The sequence below is a fragment of the Gasterosteus aculeatus genome, chromosome 12, assembly GCF_964276395.1.
Source record: "Gasterosteus aculeatus chromosome 12, fGasAcu3.hap1.1, whole genome shotgun sequence".
Lineage (NCBI taxonomy): Eukaryota > Metazoa > Chordata > Actinopteri > Perciformes > Gasterosteidae > Gasterosteus > Gasterosteus aculeatus.
The window spans coordinates 7,264,862-7,286,445 of record NC_135700.1 but is presented as its reverse complement, the minus strand read 5'-3'; the positions used below and the strand labels follow the sequence as shown (position 1 = coordinate 7,286,445).

The 21,584-nt window shown below is 43.9% G+C and overlaps 1 protein-coding gene across 1 annotated transcript in view; it reads right to left on the bottom strand.

Annotated features, from left to right (window-relative positions):
• The window catches only part of pde8a (phosphodiesterase 8A), a 36,323-nt gene extending 18,012 nt beyond the window's left edge, over positions 1–18,311 (bottom strand). Inside the window, exon 1 of the mRNA XM_040204108.2 lies at positions 16,676–18,311. Coding sequence (XP_040060042.1) covers positions 16,676–16,828 — 153 coding nt within the window. The 5' untranslated portion in view covers positions 16,829–18,311. The remainder of the gene's footprint in view (positions 1–16,675) is intronic.
• Positions 18,312–21,584: the final 3,273 nt, after the last annotated feature.

Here is a 21,584-nt window from a genome sequence, read left to right as displayed (position 1 = left end):
CTGCGTCTTGATTAGCGTTTAGAGCAGCCAGTTCTTTGAGCTGCACACGCACACGCCGGGAAGCCGGGCAGTGCTGCTGCAGCAGAGACTGTTTCTTCATTGTTGAGCAAGATACTGACGTACAAGTTTACTCTTTTCTGTCTGCAAATAATTTAGCCTCCTTCCTGCTAAATGCAACCCAGCTCAGGGGTTAGTTACCATAGCAACAAAGCCCCTCACGGACCGCCATCCCTCTAGAATTCCTCTTCTCCGTAAACAATCTACACATGTGAGGAGGAATACAGAGAGGAATTTTAGAGGAGAGGAGCGTGCCGAGCAGCAGTAAATCACTTCTTGCTAAATTGTAAGCCTTTTTGAAAGCTCCATTGAAACAACAAAAGGGGGGCGAGGGGGGGAAAAAGCTGATTAGTGCTCCGTTGTGTCCTAATTGACGTCATCATGACACTGGGCCGTTTGTTGCAGCTGTCCGCAAACAAGTAGTGTGGCATCAGGATGGCTACAAGCTGATGCTCTGTGATCATCTGATCCGTCGGAGACGCAAGGAGCTGGTCACATGACGGGCTCATGTGCCCTCCAGAGCCAGCATGCGTGTGTGTGTGTGCGCGCGCATGTGTGGTTATATAATAGGGACCAACATATGGAAATGCCACATTCTTTTCCGAAAGCGTTTGACCAAGCAAGACCCAGTTTTCCTGTTGTCGGATGTGATTTCAATGACTCGGACCACTTGTGTCAGAACAAATAACTCCGGTACTCAGCTTTATTCATTCAAACCATCCCATCATTTTCCAATGGAGGTGAAGCCAAACTCATTAACGGACTACTGCTGGGTAAACGTCACAGATAGGGGCCGCACCAAACATGTACCGCACGGCGAAGTTTCCACTGCCATTTGTTTTTAGAGGTGAGCCAGTTCGAGGTCGGGTTCTCGACGTACGGCGTTTAGCCGCAGAGCCTCCAGCGAGCTGAGGCCCGGCTGTAGCAGCGCTCTGCCCCGACACGGCGAGACTTCCCTCTGTAACTGACACTGACACAACCAACGCAACTGCAGCTGAGGTTGTGTAACTAGAATAGCCTGCCTGCCTGCGCGCCACACACACACACACACACACACACACACACACACGTGTGTGTGTGTGCACTCCTGAACCAGTCTGCCAGCCTCTTCGGGCGACGCACTCCTCTTGTACAGTAAACACACGCACACACAGAAATGAATCACTCAGCCAAGCATTTGCATCCCGCAAACCTTGTGCTGGCACTGGACCAGGGGCAAACAAAGCTGGGGAAGTGAGCATGTAGGCCGGCCGGGCGAGGAGTACGGACGTGGTGTGTATGCCTACGTAACCCTTGGCCCTCCCTCATGCTATGTGCTGCCGTGTTGTACCAGTCACACTGGGATCCCTCTTTGTTCACATGAGCCACTTACTAGCAGCAGGGCACAACGTCCAGAAGCCCAAGTTGAATGCGATGCTTTCTGGCATCATTTGTATCAGTGGCGCAAAGTTTAAAACATCATTATTTATAAAATTGTTGATTTATAAACACAAACCACACGGCATCTTCAAAAGGGTCAAACTTCCCCATCTGTGGTACAAAAATGAGCCATAGTTGTGTTAGTTTTACTTACATAACAAACTTGCAAAAAGTCTACATATGTAGACGTTACTTTAGAATAATTAGTTAGTGACCATTTGTCTGAAAGAAACCATAAATGAAACGTCTCAACTATGTTGTAACATTCTAAATGCTGACCCCATAAAGCTTAGTTGGTCCTAGAGCAACACTCAAGTGTCCCTAAATTCATAGAGCGGGACTTTGATTTCTTTTTTATGAAAATCTTTTCTTTTTCTCAAGTGTAAGTATTGTCAGAAAGGTTAATGTCATTGAGGTTGAAACAAGCTCACATGATCTCGTCAAATCAACGATCCAGAGTTGTGAGCAGAAACATTTTACCAAACTTGAAATGCGTACATGCCAAATTTGTGAGAAACTCAACGAGTCGTAGCATTGAAGGGATGCTAAACACAGAGTCAATGGGCCAGTGTGATTACATAAATGTACCTGATAGCAGACACCTTGAATTTCAGAACGATTTTCAACTAGAACTCGATAGAACAAGCCGCCCACGTCCACGCGGAAAGCCGGGCCCGCTACAGGTCTGGGGCCAGTTCCTGCTTTGCCTGGTTGGGAAACCAGTGAACATTCAATCATTTTAAACGCCGTAATTCAAAAAAACCTAAAAGCTTGTGCGTGACCTAATAAAAAAACTAAAAAAAAACTCAAAAAGGTCAATCCGTGAGGTGACAGTTTCCAGGCTGACAGCTTCAAACGGTCTGATGTCATGTGATATTACCCCGCTGCTCCGGGCTCAGGCCAATGTGACCACATCAGAGCTGCTGGGTGTCTGGAGTCATCTGCAGCAGCATCCAGGACAGTCTGCAGCCTCCTGCTACTCTCATTCAATACACCTAATACATTTACACAGCGGAGCTGCCTCGGAGCCCTTATCCTGCTCCAACTGCATCCGGCCCTATGGATCTCCTCCTCTTCTCCTCCAGCCGACCGGCCTTTCTGTCTCACGCTGAAACGAACCACACACACATGGGAGAGTGGCTTTCCACTAAAGTGAAAAACAGGAAATTGGATGACATTGTTCGGTGCGCAGACGTCAGCAGTGAGAGATAGAAAGCGTAAACAGCTTCCTCCACCCGAGAGCCGGGACCAGGATGCAGAGGATCTTGGGATGCCGGCTCCTGCTCCTTGGGAAAACGTGCATGGCGGTTCACCAACAAGATCCCTCACTCTCTGTCCACCTCCCACTCTCTGGTCCCACTTATTCCTCAGCTTGTCCCAACGTAGAACTTTTCCTCACGTGGTTAAGTGGAGTATTATATGCAGAGCTGATGACGCCGCAACAATGTTGCCGCGTGTTTGTGTTCCTGTCTAAAAGTGTAAATCAAATGGAGATGAATCAATGTTCTTCATTAGGTGTGATTAGAGGAGAGCGGCCACAGCCACAGGTGCGGACGCACACGGTGTACCAGACGGACGGAGTGACTCTCAGACACACCGAGCTCAGCGATGGGCTAAATGGCACCGAGTGACACATCGGCCTCACCACACGCTGAGCCACTCGGACAGCAGCGCGAGCTGCCCATGCTGTGTGTGTGACATCAAATGGAATGATTCACTTTCATGTGTGGCCACTTAGGTTTGCTGTCCGTGAAGCCGCGCCGAAACAATCGATAACAATGCGCTTTCAAACGTGCAACGTCCAGTCTGGAAAACACTCCACCAAATGTAGTTTACAATAAGGGGAAAATGATTTCCCCTGGTTTTGGATTAGCCTTCTAGACAAGAGTGTAAAATTATCATTTGAACATGTTTTGTGGGACAACCGTTATCTTGGACCACTAATTTATAATCTGTTCATGTTCCAAGTTGCCAAAATTCCCTCAACATATTTTGCAAAAACAAGTAGCTAACCCGTCCAGGATGCCTTTCACCCAATGCATGCTGGGATAGCAAACCTCCATCAAGCACAGCTATGTACTAATGTAGAAGACTATATCATAAATAAGTTATTCCTTTACGGTGGTCGTTACAGTAGTTCTCAGTTGGTGAATACTTACAGCAGACAAACATGCATTAAAAAATATTTTGATACAAAATACCTTTCAATCATCATGACAACTATGATTAACTTCAATTAAAATAAAATATGAAATAGTAGTGGCAGAAAATGTAACAAAATGAAATACAAGAATTTTGTTTTAAAAATATAGGACTTTTACAGGAATGCTTTTTTCTGGATCTTCCGTTTTCTCACAATTTGGTATTGCAGCATTCAGGTTTGGGCTTTAGGATTCACCAGAGCTCTTTGTACATTACACAGACGTCATGCTGGCCTACTTATTCCGCTCTGACATTGGCCAGTCTGGCGGGCCACATACTTACTAGATCACAGTGTTAAGTTTCTTTATGACATAATATGCCCATCTCTGTGTGTCTGTATAGTTTATGTGCAGTACATACTGTAAGCTACATTCCAGTCCTACACACAGAAGAGGACACCCGTCGCTGTAATACAAAATTTACAAAAGTACAACATGTTATTTTTTTTAGGCTAAACAAATCAGATGCATCATTATTTCATTATCTTCCAACCCTCATTTGGTTTTCAGCCCAGTGTGAAGCCAATGATGATTGAACGGAGTGACAATTATGTACTAGAATTTAGATCTGAATGTGCAGTTATTTTTAAAAAAACTCCTAGAAGGGGTTTAATAGCGTTACTCTTCAATGTAAATCCAAAGAATTGATCATTTAGAGCCTGGAGTAGAATGGATTTAATGTAATCCCAGTAGATGCATGAAACTGTTACGTTTACATCGTCAGTAATGAAGTTCAGACAGTAACACAACAACCCACGTCAGCGCTTCCTTTTCTTCAATATCTGCCCTCCGCGCTCTATATTACGCTCAAAGCCTCGCATTCATAGGCTTCTATCCGGTCTCATTATTCTGCAGTAAAGAACGGAAAGAAAAGAACACCATCCGCTACCTAAATAAAAATATATCTAACGTGTTGATGTGATTGCAGTCCATTTGTTTGGAAAAACGACCCTGTGTGTTCTGGCTCAGTTCTCATGTCTAATCCATGGAGACCAAGTTCACAGTCAGCCAGGCAGAAGACTTTAGTTGAGTCACTGGCATGAGGGAAGGAAACTAGGCCACTGTGGATCGGCTTGCCCCAGAACATCCCTGCATTCTCTGTATTTCTGCCTCTGTGTCGGCACACCGAAGGAGGAAGGACCTCCTGTAACAGGAACCACAAAGTCCGGTCAAGAACACGCTCTGGAAGAAATGTTTAATATTTATTAATGTGAAAACTAGATTCAAATATTTTTAGTCACCTAATATGTGTGTCAGATGCAATGTCATGTGATGAACAAATTACCTTATTTCCCTTTCCAATAATGTTCAAAACATCTCTGAATTAATTAAAAATGAAATCACCTACATTTAATCTTCTTTTATGCTCATTTAATTATTGTAATCATTCCCATTGGTATAAGCAAACAAATAACTATTACTGAGTTATTCATTTAATCTGTAAAATGTGAGCAAAAATGTGAATAATAATTACATCATACAAGTTGTTTACATTATACAAATCAATGTGGAGCAGACAAATCTGCATGAGAGGCAGAGAACTATAAGTGGTATTTTCGAAGAAAATAGATACAATCAGTTAATCGATTGACTGGAAATAGGTCAGCAGTTTTGACAATCAACTAATAAACTAATCACTTAATTCTTTCAGCCCTGCTTTGTGCTGCATTCAATTTTGCATTGTAGAAGTGCTTTATAAAAAAAAAAATTGGGGAAAGCATCCTACTGGACATCATGACAAAAAGCGGATAGAAAAATGTGTTATAAATAATATTACCAAGACTTGCCACAAAAGGTAGTCCTCTATGTACTAACTACCACTAATTATATATATAGTAAGATACAAAATATGCCAGGTAAACCCAAACATACAATTGGGGAGCCAATCAGTAATGAGCCTGCAAAGTTAAAAACTGCCCAACTGTAGCTTTATGTCCCCAATCGATGGCCCTGAGGTGCACAATATAACCGTGATGGCTGTGCTCTCCAGGATTATCTTCCAGATGTGCAGTGTTACGCAGCGATGTTACTCAGTTTCTGGGTTATTACATAGGTAATAAGTACTTATTCTTATTTATAACTCAGAAACTAAAGTACTTATTACCGTTACTAACAGTAATTTGGCGATTTGGGTAAAAAAGCAATATGCTGGCAATACAAGCTTCTGCCACTAACTAGAATACACACATAGAGAATGAATACCAGCCAGAGGCTGCAACACGGCAAGCTGGAGCAAACTCAGAGAAGCATTATAAGCCCCAATAAACACTTATTTCGCTAACTGTCCCAAATACAGCAATCTCTAATCAGTCAAAAGTGCGCCCCGCCTCCACCCCCCCACACACACACACACACACACACACACACACACGCGCATTGTTTTTTGTGAACTGCTTCCAGAGTACGCCCTGACCTTTATTCTGTCTGCAGTGACATCCCTCCTACCTCACCAGATAGTGCGGAAATTCTAGCATACAAGCGCGCGCGCGCACACACACACACACACACACACACACACACACACACACACACACACACACACACACACACACACACACACACACACACACACACACACACACACACACACACACACACACACACACACACACACACACACGAAGTAGCTCACAGGAGACTGAACTTGTCCTGGAATTCGGTCCCAAACGCCCTTGAATGACGTCCGTGGTTTAAAAATACAGAGTTTGCAGAAAATGGATAGGTTACTTCATCCTTGGTGACCTGTCCCGGTTTCTCACTGGTGTTGCATGACTCGTCTTGGATATCACACAAAAGCCCCTCCACTTCAACTTTAACTGCTGCAGTTCAGCAATCAGTTTTTATTTTTTCATCGTTCACCAGGGAATAATTGGAAATGGATATTAAAACATTTGATCCCGCTTCTAGAGAAAATCTGTGATCGAGTTTTTCACTCAGATATAATGCGCTTTCACATTTGGCATTAAGCGCTTGTGACATCAGAGTACATGGCGCGTTGGTTCGCTCGGCTCGTGGCGCTGTGCAGGCCTCATGTGTGGCGTAGAGCGTGTGTGCCAAGGAGAGCAACGGAGGCCCGGCAGTGGAGCAGCCAAGTGACGGGGGGTAAGAGACGCTCACCCGCTGGTCCCGCAGGGGTATGTAAAGACGAGCAGGAGCAGGGGAGAGACGCACTCATTAAACATGGAGGCGACGCCGCTGCATGTAAGCTAACTGCCAAACTGCGGTGATGAAATTTAAGGTGGGATTTCTGTGCTTTCCATCCTAAAGATTTTAATAGGCTGTATTCATCAAAAGTTCTCACTTCTCCCCATTTTCTCCTTCCAGTGTATGATCCTAACACCTTTTTTGAATCTCTCTTTGAGGAGTAGTTTTAGTAGTAGTAGATTTCCTGATGCGGTACGGTGATGGGAGGCAGCATCCAGGAGCATGTCATAGGTTAAGGCAGTCCTTTGTGTTTGCACCTCCATCAAGTTAGGGAACTTGTAAGAAAGCTGTTTTAAAAATCTTGTGGTCCCGAGTAAAGCCCCAAAACCCACGATGCACCTCCTCTGCTTCCTGAATGCAACTTATTTCAACTCCCACACCTACTATTTGCAACACAGGCTTTTTGCTATTAAATTCAAAGTCTCCAAACCGAGTTGAAAACGATCAATAGAGTGGCCCATTCAAAGTGCTCGCGTTATCCCTAAACACACGCTTTAAAAGAAACAGGATGCAGAATTTTACTGCTAGCGGGTCAATACAATCGTATTACGTTATTGAAAGAAAGATAACTACAACTAACAGCAGGGTAATGAAAAGCTCAATGTAGAACAACACTGTCATTTTAACAAACCAACAAACTAACAAATGGCATTGTCATAGTTTAGAACCATGTCCGCTAACAGGGGGCGGTATGGTTCAAGTAACCGATAGTTTGTTCATCGGCACGGGTCTGACTTGTGTTTTCATACAATCCCTCCTGTCGATAGAAGTCTGCTTTGCCGGGAGACGAGTGTGAAACTGCTTTAATCCAATACAAACTGTTAAACTATCAAAACGTACACGGAACATGAACCATCTCTGACTCTCTATCGCCTCTCAGGGAACAGGTGGTATTACAAGACAGGACAGGCCTTGATTAGCTTAGCGCGGTACTTTTTAGCAAATAACTGCATCAAAACCCATCAAAGTCTTTGACACAACGTCAGGAAGGTGACTTCTACACACGTCTGTAGTTAGTCTGTTTTCGTAGCTTTAAAATGTAATATAAACAAGCCGCCTCCTGTGCGCATAACCAGTGTGACTAAATTAATCAAAAGATCCGCAAGAAGCAAAGCACTTTCTCCAATGTTCACCTTCAAGGTATTTCTGTCCTTATCCAGATTACCCTGAAATCCCTATAAGACCTGCACAATCCTAATCCACGCAGGGCTGTGGAGCAGCCCCTCACTAAAACGTCCTCCTCTTGCTCTGCCCCCTGCAGCCTCCTTCAACACCACTGTCCCCGCAGACCCGCGTACTGCTCGGCTTCCATTTGCCTCTCATTCAATATGAAAATGTTCGGATTTTTCAGAGCATAAAAAGACATCAAAGAAGAGTTGTTTATATTTTTCTTTAACCGCGTCCCTGTGCCTTTATCAGCCATCGATGCCGGCGCTTTGCACTGTGAGTCACAACTGTGGATCAGGCTGTGTGCAGTCGGAGAGTCCTTCCTCTCTTAGGTGCTTCCAGGTAAGGTCAAAGGCCAATAGAGCAATAACAAGCCAAGCACGCTCGGTAAGGCTAAGTGGGACACTGACTGCACCAGTGACACTACGGCCTACTGTAATCTTACCGGGAACCTTTCCCATTGCAGTCAGCCACTCCTTCTCAGTCCGGCCAAATACACAACAAGCCAATCACACACCAAACAAGGAGACCGTTGGGCCTGAAGAAGAGGTTATTGGCCGCTCCGTAACTGTGTTGCAGTAACTAGTTGTACAACCTAAACTACCTCGCCAGGCCTGTGGCCTAAAGAGAAGATTACAATGAGCAACATGCCCACGATTGGGGCGACCTTCTCTATCTACAACCATGCGTGACGCCACCTTTCCACAACAGCTTAGGCGTTTATTGAAAATATCATAGACGATTCTCCGGGCCTCTTCAGAGGGCTGAGAGAGCATTAGATAAACACCGGACCCCCCGCCTCCCCCCTCCCATCACCTGCTAAAACAGGGGCAATGATGTCAGCATTGCATGAGGGATCAGTGTGACACGAGCTGGAGCGCCTGGTTTGGCATGCAAACCTCACTTGATTCCCCCCCCTCCCCACACACACACACACACACACACTCACGGTTGTTATGACTGCATGCAAACACACACTCAGGAGGTTGTACAAACTCAAACTTTCAAGATTTTTACCTATACGTCACCCTGTGTTAAAAGAAAAAATATTACAAATATACATTATGAAAATAAAAGCTTACAGCAGTATACAAAAAACCTCCGCAGTGAAAAAACTAAAATTGTCCATTCTGATCCTCCTGTCAATAAATGTAATATTTGCCATTAAACTATATTAAATCATGTTTCTCTTTGCTACTGCAACTCGTGTCTTATGTTAAAAGAAATTCAAGCAAGCAAAGAGTTTGAATTGTATGAGCAACTGGCTGTCAAATTGTGAAATTAAAACTTTACTAAATCCTCGATGACATCTGAACACCACTGAACCCTCTCTGAAAATCATTAAAAGTAAATTAAAATGATCTTAACTTTCAAACTAACCAAGATCATGAATTTACAAAAAAAGGTAATTAAAGCCACATGGGTTTCAATGGGAAATACTGTGTGTGTGTGTACACACACACACACACACACACACACACACACACACACACACACACACACACACACACACACACACACACACACACACACACACACACACACTTCACTGTTTTTGGCTGCGTGTAAGATTGACATTCTTCCAACATCATTATGCATCAATACTAACCCTGACATGTAAAGTTATTTTTTATTTTACAAGAAGTTTTTAAAAAATATATAAATAAAATATGTCAGTAGTAAAATCACAGACTCAATAATAATTTAAACCAAGCATTGGAACAATATGCAACAATGAGAAATCAAACTAGGTTTTTTAGGTTTATGGATATACCTAAAAATCTTCTTTCTTTTACTGTCACGACACCTGTAGTATCTCACATTACGCGTGTTTTGTTAAAAATATAAAATTGCACAATCACATCACAACTTAATTTCATTGAATGCTGAATAAGGACGACACGAATGCAAAAAGACAGTCGAAGGGATGAGGCGTGAGGGATTGTTTTTTTGCAATGCTGACAGTAGGAGAGTGATGAGATGTAGCACTGTTATGAAAAACCTCCATATAGATACAATACAAACAATTAAAAGACCATGTAAAGCTCCACCTTTTGGTTACTTGGCATTTTGTAGTATTTGCTTTTGTACAGTAAACTGATATTTTTTAACTATACTGACTGCATGCAAACTTTAGCTGGAATAATATGGAGAAAATCATATACAGACAACCATGTCCTATAGTTACAAGCAGTTATTCTGGTTACAGAGTACACAGTTAACCACTGACCTGGAAGGAATGTAATCAGGCAGGTTGAGGTACAATAAATGACGCAAGCAGTTTTGACAGACGTGCAGGAATGTTTTAAGTATTGACTCGCTTCCACAAAGGCAAAGTGTGTTCTATTCAATTACTTTAAAATGGTACACTTACTCATAGTTTCCATTGAAACATTTCCTGCCCGCCTTCTAAAGTACCTTCTAGTTAATAGATCTGCTTCTTCGCATATTCACATGAAACCTTGTACAACAAAACAATGTAAAAGTGGTAATGAGTTTTCAAAATAAAAGACTTTCTTTCCTTAACTGACCAAATTATATTGGACACAATATTTAGACCTGGGGAAAATCAGTGGGTAGAAGGCGGTTTTAATGTATGTAATTACTTTACATACATAAATATATATATGTGAATTAACACAGTTAACCCTAATTATGAGTCAACTAAGTGATGCAGACTGAATCACTTCCTGTGTGTGTGTGACTCACAAAATCACATTGCACGTCACTGAGAAATGATTTCGGACATTACTTTGCAGCAGCAAAAGTCAAAAAGCAAAGAACAGGGGGAACTGATTAACTTAACAATAACTATATTGTTAAAACTTAAGTTGAGCTTTGTACTAAATTACTGCGATGACACTTTTATTTCTACTTCCCACTAGCGGAACAACGCTCACCATCTGTGCTTTTCCCCGTAAAAAAAACACAAAGGGATAAATCAACTGAAGGGCACGGTACATCTTCAGAGCAAAAGGCAGGACGCACTCAAGAGAGCTTTGCGTCATAGCTGCGTCCATCAAAACAAAAGAAGGAGACGAGCTCTGCTGGCATAACGCGGCGTCCAGCGGTTGAATGAGTGTCTAGCGTGTTTACTACAGCCACTACGCTGCAGGCCGTCCACTTAAATCCAGCAAGTCTCCTGTCTGCTCAGTGCGGCTTTAGCGAAAATGAAGTCAAAGCCTCTGGAGCCTTTGGATTCCAGAATAGTTTCAGTTCCATTTTGCAGTGAAATCAGGTCTACCTTTGAATACTAAATCTAAAAAGAAATGTGGTGCTTTGTCAGTTTTGCCCCGGGAAGCCTCCACCGCACTGTACACAACCTTTCTTTAGTTTGCTCTGGCTGCAAGGAGCTGGTGTGACGGAGCGTGAAAACGGCCAAAGTACTCCGTAACCAGCCGGTGTTGCCATGACTGTTGAAATTGTTAACGCGGTGTGTTGTGCGCGCTCGCAGCAGTCCACAAGCGCCACACAAGGCTCTACTGCGGAGGAGATTAAAGACTTATGGACACCGACACTGTGACACTCTCGCATGAACTTTGGGGAGGAACAATGACGGCGTGTTCTGTACGTGATGTGCTTTTCAAAACCACACTTTGGTGGGATTAAGACCTCTAGAGATCCTGGTATAGAAGGTAGGCGCATGATATCGGTGGCATCTAAAGGGTACGTTAACATGTAAGAAAAAATAAACCTTTCAACTCTGACTAAAACACTCGGGTGACAGAAGTTTTTACCAACTGCAACAGGTAAAGGGAAGAGAAACCAATGGAGCCCCAGAAGTCAATTTGACACGTGGACATTTAGAAATGATGTAACATCAGATTATAGTTGGACTGCTGTTAAGCTGTATGAGTTTAATGATTATCAGTCATTTAGCTTACTTTAGCGTATAGGGTGCAAACAAATGTTGTGCACGGCTAGCTGAATTAGATTTACCAAACGCCATCACTTCAGTACTACGCTCGTCTGGTTCATAATGCGACCGCAGTTTGGCAGTTTGGCACAAAAACTTAATGGGTTTGTAATGGGTATTCGTTAAGATAAGATGATTTAGTCGATTTTTCAAACTTGAGTAGGAACGCCGATGATCTTCACTTCAAAATAATCTCCTGCTACTATTTTGGTGCTGTATCACATGAAAAAGTTGTTTAGAGAGTCACAAGTTACATTAAAAAAAAAACTCTTAAATCCCCTCATCCAACTCCCAACTGCTACACTTGAAATACACATTAGCGGCCTGACCCTGTGACCCCCCACCCCCACCCACCCCAGCTGATCCTCACAGCTTATAAAGTCCAAAAAATTGGGGGAGACAAAGTCCAGGAGAAGCTGAACAGGCCACCAGTGGACCTGGATCCCGCTCATCCACATTCCTACGAGCTTCTGAAAGAGAACAGAGCGCTGCTACAAAGTAAACACGTGTAGTGCCTTTTTTTGGGAGAATACCATTTCCATAATCTCATGAAACTATCACATGCTGACCTTATGATTTCTTAACCTGGAGGGGGAGCAGAACAAGCTTTGAATGTGGCCTTATTTGTGAAGACTAATACAAAAACAATGGGAGGTTCTGTTTCACAAGTACATACACCCAACTGACAACTGATAAGAGAGCAGGCTCTCGTCGATGAAGAGACCCACTATAAGGTGACAAAGGGATTTATTATATTATCCTTATTTGATTTCTACAGAGGATCAACGTGCAGGCGGTCAGCAGCAGGAGACTTTGGTGTCATTACATCAAGTGCTGGAGCTTTCCTAATACTCAAGAGTAGATGGGTTCCAAGAAATATAATGAAGAAATAGTCTACTAACGTCATGTTTCACCCTGAACTCGTGGATATCTCCTGCTGTATACAAACATCTTGTAGGGTGATAAGCTGTGGAGCTGCCAATACATCAATCAGTCGACTGCGAGTGCTCCATGGGCCCCATCTCGCTTCTTCTCTACTCCTTTTGCTCGTGGCCCAGTCGAGATAAATGACATTGCAAAAAGAAAAATCCCCCCCTTTGCTGCCTCTGCAGACACTCCAGACAGGAAGGGAAACGCAGGGTCACACTGCAGCTGACGAATTGTTTAAATAAAAGCATAACAAACAGCAAATGTCATATTTATAGGCTCTATTCACGATTTTGTTACGTTTCTTTTGATGTCAGTGAATTTAAAGTTGTGTGGAAAACCTCCAGAATTACTGAATAAAACAAACAATCCTAGGTTAGAATATTTGGAATGTCATCACGGGGTCATCTACATTGAAAAGTTTAAAGTCTTAGTCAAGAATGGATTTGGAAATAAATACCACTCTCATTGCTGCTAGCGTAGCGTAGCATAAGGCTGTAGAGGGAAACAGAAGGCCTAGCTCAGTCCCAAACGCAAGTCTGCCTATCAGCGCCTCGAAAGCTCTACAAAGTAATACAAATGTACAAAAATGTCCATTTGTGTCCAGATACAGATTCAGTGAACTTCTCATCTAGCAAGAAAGACGAGCATACAAGCAAACGTGTCCAAATATTCCTTTTACATAAATGTACCGTGTAGGTTTTTGTTCAAAGCGCCAAACAGCAGCAAAACGTTGGGAATCAAACGGCTAACTGTGGCAGCGTGCCATGCTCTGAGCTATAGAAGACCATTGTTCACATACACATGACATCCTCTATAGATAAGCAAAGTCCATCACTTAATGCAATCAGCGCAGACAAAGACAACAGCAGGGCCATTGGAGTCAACTGAACGTTGGCATTTCTGCGCGCAGAGAGAGTCTGCTCTTATTGGACTTTAAATCTTATACGGGATAGTGACAACGGAAAACAGCCGTCAGTTAGCTGAAGATAAACGTATTAACTTTGGACGACTACAGGGTAATATCTAAAGAGCAGAAGCAACAGACGAGGAGGGGAAGCTCAGAAAGTTTGATAGCCGAATGAAAGAAAGTAGAGCCAATATCAGTCTCCGTCCTCTCAGCCAGCAGAAAGAAAAAAAAGGCACAGTGGATTAATTCATCACCATGCTGAGCTTTTGCCCTGCTCTGGAATAAATTACCCAATGACTCTCGACTTAGACTAAACACACACATCGACCAGAGAGCACACACAGAAACAGCGGGAGAGAAAGCTGACAAATGAGGAGAGGCCGTCCAGGTCAGCGGTGCATCGTATCTTCACTACGCGTACGACGTATCGTACGAGATGTTCGTGTCAAACCCCCCTCAAAAACTCGCCTCAAACTCGCCCCCCCCCACCCCCAAAAAAAAGTTCTATGAGTTATTGCAACAGTTAAGTGTTTCCCCATCCAAGGCTTTGGTCTAGAGAAGCAGCCTTGTGTGCGTTGTCATTTTTGGGGGACGGGAGGGTTTAATGGGGGAAGTCTGAGGTGTTAATGCAGAGCGGCTGGACTCCGGCAGCGAGCGAGGTGGTATTACCCTCCAGGTACTTATAGGCTTAGCACCTTTTATTGCCCTTGTCCATTTATAGTGATAGGTAACAGTAAAACTGATTCTACGTTTGCTGTTGGGGGGGGAGGAGGGGGTTGCAACTGGATTTCCTTGAGTGGGGGCAATCAGACGGGAAAAGTCAAGGCCAGATAAATGGTTTTGTGTTTGGCTGAAGTTTTTCTCTGTCTGTTTGGCCGTACACACATGCTAAAAAAAAAAAACTATCACGGGACCTTGTACTTGAGTCTTATCATCGCAAGAGCAGCCCAGATGGAAACGTACCCTTGAAAAAAGCCTCACACCACACTCACAAACTTCTATTCAATCTTTCTCAGACTGTAGGCGACTGCACATGATCGCTCTCTCGCTCTCTGCCTTTCACGTAAAAAAATAAGGAAGGCATTGATTTGCTTTATTCAGTTTGGTAATACGTTCAATGTGTACACTTAACTGTGGTCAACTGCCTGCTGTTTGTGTAGATGAAAATTGTCATCCTTTGGGGGCGCATGTGTGCGCTCCCTTCAGAATCAAGGTGACGGAAGCCAGAGCACAAACACGCACAAACACCATCATAAAAAACATAATAATTATACACACGCCAACTATTTGAGATGATGTGGATCGAATATACTTCCTACATGAGTATTTGTATTACTGATTACATGTCATTTACTCATTATTCGATCCAAAAATATGGAAACATTAGTATTTTCCTTAAGACAAATGTGACAGTCGGGATCTGGTGCAGCGGTACTAATAATACAACATCTCTCAAAGTCTCTGTTCACCAGTATGTTCCCGATTATATGCAAGACATTTGCATTTTATATGACCGCGCTGCCCAAAAGGTTTGATTAAATCTAGGTGAGGCAGGAACAGACCCAATTCCACAGATATCAGAAGAGACGTTATTGATCTCTTTTGGCAAGAAGTATTTAAAAGAGCCGAGACAACAATGTTTCTGAAGAAAGAGAACTTACTTTTCCATACGCTGTGGTAACACCAAAAGTCACTGGGAGCGAGGACGCCAAAGATGTCGCCTCACGGAACAGGGATTAACCATTTGCAGCCGATGGAGAATCGTATACCGTTGGCCTAACTCAATCAGGGGACTAATTCAATCAAAGGCACAGTGGGCGTCTTGACACGGGGGGCATCTGTCACGCTGACTTCTCGCCGCATCTCGCACTGACATTTGGCCGCAAAATCCAGCTTGACAGAGTCCCTCAAATAGCCCGCGGTCCGTCGGACAAATGCACACGTGAAACCGGCGCACTTGTGCGCCGCTGAATTCACAAGATCGCGCTTACTTTTCCCATTTTGTCGACGTTCGCAGACGTGTGCGGCTGACACAGTGCGAGCTTCCTTTGCGCCGCTGCTCCGGGCCTGCGCATCATCACTCTTCATTTAGAGATGGAATCACAGTTCTCAGCTCAACATTGCTTGAACACTCACTTCACTACAAATGGGACGTGGTCGTTTGAAAACCAGAATCTTGAGGTCCGGTTGCGACAAATTCCATCTTTCTGACCTCCAAACCCACACGGGCCTGTTGGTGGCAGGTTGCACTTGTGTGACCTCTCACGCAGTACACGAATCACCACAAGAAGCGGAATTATCTTGATCAGAAGCAACGTATTTGGTCCCTGCATACAAGCTGACTCAGCACATTTGAAGAAGAGCTGGTAGCATGGTGCAGCAGAGGCCAAAGCCAAAAATGTCCGATTTGAGTTTTATAAAAATGCATCATTTTCCTTTCATTTCAATCATGTAAGGTCATGCTGATGTAGATCAGTAGAAGCAACTGAAAACCGCTCCAAACGTTTGCTTTATCGTGGCTCTTGCGTAAAATCTACAGAGAGAACAATACCGCGCGAGATTGCGGAGGCCTGTGACCCCCCCCGACCTTTAACGGAGTGTGTATCGTGGCGTAGGTCCTCGCAGTTTAATTGTTGTGGGGAAAATAGAAATGTTTGGGTTCAAGTGAGTTTTAGCAACGCAGGCCGGTTGTGCCGGTTGTACTCAACACAAACGCAGAGTTGTTTGGTGTCCTAAACACCATCAAGTGATTTAGATATTTATCTTTTATTCTGGAAAAGAGGGCCTTTTGTAGAACTTTAAAACACATGACACACACACACACACACACACACACACACACACAGTCCATGTAATGAATGTAGGTTCCCTCACCTTGCAGCTCGTGGGTTTTAGGGGTAGTCCCGAGGCAGGATTTCCTTGATGCTGAGTGGTATTAGTCTGCTGGGGTGAGTGGGAATCCTCTGACTCTTTTCCACTTTGGTAGCCCACCCTTTCAGAGATATGAATACTTGAAGCACAGCCCATGCTTCAACCCACTTTAGCCTTTTGCGCAAGTGCTTTACTTTGAGGCTACCCGAGTGTCATTCGCCCTTTCTTTTTTGTTTGTCAAGGTCCGCTCTTCCTCCTGAAGGTTTACTATTTTGATGTATATAAATAGATAGATATGTATCATCTAGGCCACAGTGAAGCCGGTCCTCCAATGGCTCCAACACAAGGCATGAATAATATATCTCCCTATCCCCCACCCCCTGACCAGGAAGCTGATTTCCTCCCTCTCCTTTTTCACATGAAGTTAATTGCAGGTCTTTAATCGAAGCAGCTGTCTTATCCTTGAAAACTTGGGTCCAAGTGGTTCCTCAGATGGGCTGCTCAGATCCCCCTGGGCGACTTGTATCCCTCTCTGCAGCTCCCGTCTTCGTACCACATCACCGTTTTCTCATTTCGACTCAACTTCAGTGTCATCCAGTAGCCCGCGCCTCAGAAGACACCGCACGCAGTCCCCCGCCAGCTTCATGCGATACTTGTATCCATAACGCGCGTCCAGGGTTTTATGCGTAGTCGTCCTCCCCCACCCCGGAGCCATCAAAATTATGCTTTATTTTTATTCTCCCCCCCCCCCCGAACACCCCCTTCCCCTCCTCGCTGTCTCTCCCTCCCTCTCTCTCGCTCTCTCTCTCTTAAACAATCTGGTTGGCCACTTCAGCTGGAGACGCGGGCCATAAAGCGGTTCTCACGACCCTTTGCTCCGGTCCTGAGCGGCTCATCATCAACAGGCTGAAATATCCTCACCGCGGGGTGCGATTGTGGCCGGTCGCTCCGATGTCAGGCGCCCTCCCGCAGAACATAATGCCACGATGCAGCCCGGCAGCAGCGCTCCATTTGTCCGACCGAATTCGCCAGTTTTTAGGGAAGCGGAGAAATCTCGGCTGGACGGCTGGCGCAGAATCTCCGGTTAGACATCCGCTGGCCGGCCGAGGATGATCCGCCCGGTAGAAAGAGGTCCAAACCCCGGGCGCAGCGGGCTACGGTGTCAGCGGGCTCCGCGGTGCGCTCTCATTCGGGAGGGGAGAAAGGATGTGGAGGCTGTCATGTTGTAGCCCGATGTGTGGAGGTACTGCCTTCTGGAGAATGCAGTCGCTTGAGAGGCACAGAGAAAAATCAAAAAAAAAAAAAAATGAATTAATTAAATAAATAAATTTTTAAAAAAGGACCGCTCCGTGTCCACAAGTTTCGTCGCGTGTGAAATCGGGGACGGGCGGGCGGGACTGTCCGCGGTGAGCGAGGCGGAGGTGAGGCAGGACTGAAGCTACATAATGCTGATTTTGTGTCTTGTCTTTTCTCTTGCCTTTTTTTTTTTTTTTCTTCTCTTTTTTTTCTGGCGTTTGCCCTTCCAATTCTTCAGCGCTGCTTGACAGCGGCACATCCAATAAAAGCACCCGCAAGGATTGACCTCCAGCCTTTACTGACGTTAATGCAAATGAGCCGCGCGCAGCTAATCGGCGGCGCGCGGGGCGGCGCGCGGGGCGGCGCTGGGTGGTCCTCCGCTCTGCGTGGGAACTTTGAAAGCAGGAAAAGGGAGTCGCTCGGGCGAGCGCGGAGCTGGCTGCAGGTAATAGGTTGCCTCGGCTGGGTGGGTTTTTTGTTGCGGGTTGCACGTATGTAAACCGGGTGGAAGCTGGCGGGGGGGGTTAGGCTTTCTAAATTCACGGCTGAAGGTGCGCGCGTTGGAACGCCCAGTGGAACGCTTCTTTTTTTTCATGCATAAACCGGTTTAATAAATTACATTAAACGGCACCTGATTGGAGCAAAAAATATAAAACATACAGACATGAATTAAATTAGTTTAAAAAAAAAATCTCATTCGGTCTGCTATGATACAATATGAGTGGAAGCTGATATCAGAAATCGTTTCCTGTTTTTCACCCGGTCCAATGGTCCAATAGTTTTTTGATTGCTCGTCCGTCCGATGCTTTTTAATCGATTAAGTTAATAATTACATTTTCGTCTCTATTTTTGGAGTTCCTCAAAGCAATTGCATTTGTCTGTTTGTTATTCCGAGTGACGTTGTTTTTCTTTTCAGAATCTCCCATTTTACAACCTCCTTTATGTTCACCAGCGGCCTCCGTAACCGTAAATGTATTTATCTTTATTTCACACTTTTAACACAACAAAGAGGATGACACAATACTACAATGTAGCCCCTTTTATTTCCCACCCCATTGCCTTTAGTTTAATCTCGGACCTTTAAAGTGTTGTGTCTGCATCTTGTATGTTGTGGCCAAGTACTGAGAACCTCTTCTCCTGTAGTTCCTGGTACAGTAAAGGTTTCTGGGACCATTTTACCATAACAACACACACACACACACGCACACACACACGCATAGGCAAACAAGGTTGCTGTTGCGGCTGGTAATTATGGTAACTTCGTTTGCATTCATTTGTGGTCCTTATCTCTTTTGTTTTGACCAGTTAAAGAGGCCTATGAGACATTTGTTGCTTGTGGGGCTTCAACTGTGTCACGAGATGCTATTTCCTGTTTTAAAACTCACTCTTCATATGTTTAAGTTTTTCAAACAAGCACGAGAACAAAATAGTTTCAAAAATAGAATCCATTCCACCCCTAATAACCTCAGAGACATTTCTAGATCTTTAATCAGAGCCACTTTTCAGGGCTGGTGGATTGAATGTAGGAGCATGAACATGTCACAACTAAGTATGTTCCTCTTTCCATTTGTTTAAATCAATACACAACATAAACAACAAAAGAAAACGCTTCTTTGGGACCAAGATATGTACTCGATCACAACGTTTGATAGTTGATAGAAATAAAGTTGTCATCGTCCTCTAGTGGACAAACCACATCATAGCAACACAGTTTTTAACACTTCTTTGGCGCTAACGTCGCCCCATAAGGTGGAACTGGCATCACCAAGCATTGTGTCACCTGCCACGTCTCATCTGAAGCCCACGCCGCACACCGAGTGTGCAATGCAGACGCAGCGTGTGTGGTACAGTGTACACGGTGGAATTAAAGGATTACTCACAGTGTCGTACTTTCATAAAGCTGACTTTCAAGAGACTGAGAAGGAAATAAACAGAGTCCAAGAGGCAGAGATGCCCTGACTATCGAGTTTTAAGCAATTCACTGCATGAAAATGTGCTTAAGTTTCTATAGACAGCACTGACAGACCACTTTGTCATGTAGGTGTGTTTTATCAGTCACCTGTAGGAAGGTAAACCCATGACGCGGTTGGTTTACTGCAGGTTTTGCGTATACAACGTACGTTCATTTCTGTGTCAGTCGGGTCTTTCAAAATTGTCCTCATAACATTCCTTTGGAAAATGTTACTGTTTGTCATCAGTAGTTTAAGATTCATAAACCAAACAGTACTGAGTTACATGAACATTTGCATGATATTGTCTTAAGCTTGTAGTATATTTTTATTTTTTACTGTAATAAAAATTGCTTTTTCGAATGGAACAAACGTCTGAATATCTGATATTATACTTTAAATGTTTATATTAATTTTCATCAGGTAAAACCTTTCATTTCCCTCTAACCAGTAGAACACATGATGAACCAGTCCCATAAACTTCAGCAGCATAAGCTTAGATTTGGCAGGTGGAATTTATTTAGTGATTTATTATTCTGACTGGCGAGGATCTTTGGCACGCAGTAAAGAAACAGCTGGATGTAACATTAGCATTTCCCTGCAGCATCTTCCTCTTAACAGACAGATGGAAGAGCGTTTTCTTACTCAACCCCGGCTGAATTTAATCATTTCCGTGTTATTTTGCAGAATTCTGGAGACGCCCGAAAGAAAACTGATGTATTCTCAGCATATAAAGTATGTTTTATTCCGCTGAAGAAGCCTGTTGTCAACGAGTACGAAGCTCAAGTGCTCTATTCACTGAAAGGCCGGTTAATCCTCCTGTTCTACGTCACCTTCCTCGTTCCCTCTGTGCCTGCAACAGGAACTCAAGATGCCTGGAAGGAAAATCTTGCAAGGAGCTGCACAGGAGAATGGCTGATGTTCGCCGCTGCGTCTTTGTTTAGTGACAGAACACCAGGAGCCACACAGTCAATCAAACAAAACTAATGGACAGACAAGCCTGAGGTTACAGTCATTACAACCACGGATACATATAGACAGAGAAATGTGGTTTAAATATTTATTTAATGAGGTAATCATCGTGCATTTATTGTGAGATGATCACCTCATTAAATAGTGAGCTGGGCCTTTTAAAGGACCTAAAACTCAACAATAAATACACAAGATACATTTAAAACACAAACTCGGTAGATTATAAAGACTATGAAACAAACATCACATGACTACATGCCTCATCCCTCTTCAAAATGAGGTTCAGTTTGAGTTTGAATCCTCGCCACAGAACCGAGGGCTCCGAGTGGAACCACAAGTTCATCGAGGTGTGTGTGTGTGCATCAATGTGATCTTATGGGCTTCCTGTGCAAAATGTAAATTGTTCGATTGTAGATCATCTAAAGAGGGTGATTACTGTTGGAGTATTTTTGGCGTTTTGTCTGCGTGATTGCAGTTGAATGAGAGTCAACGGCCTCCAATCGCACGATTGCGGTTTGACTCAGGGGGATCGGGGCATTTCGGGGGCGTGGTTTTGCCCTTATTTGCTACGGGTTACAATACCTTCACTAGAAAACTATTTAGTAGGCCAGGAAAAGATGCAGTATGTCAAGAATAGCATCATGTCCTACTGCAACGGGTCACATTTTGTAGCAGGCGAGCCAGGCTTTTCTGGC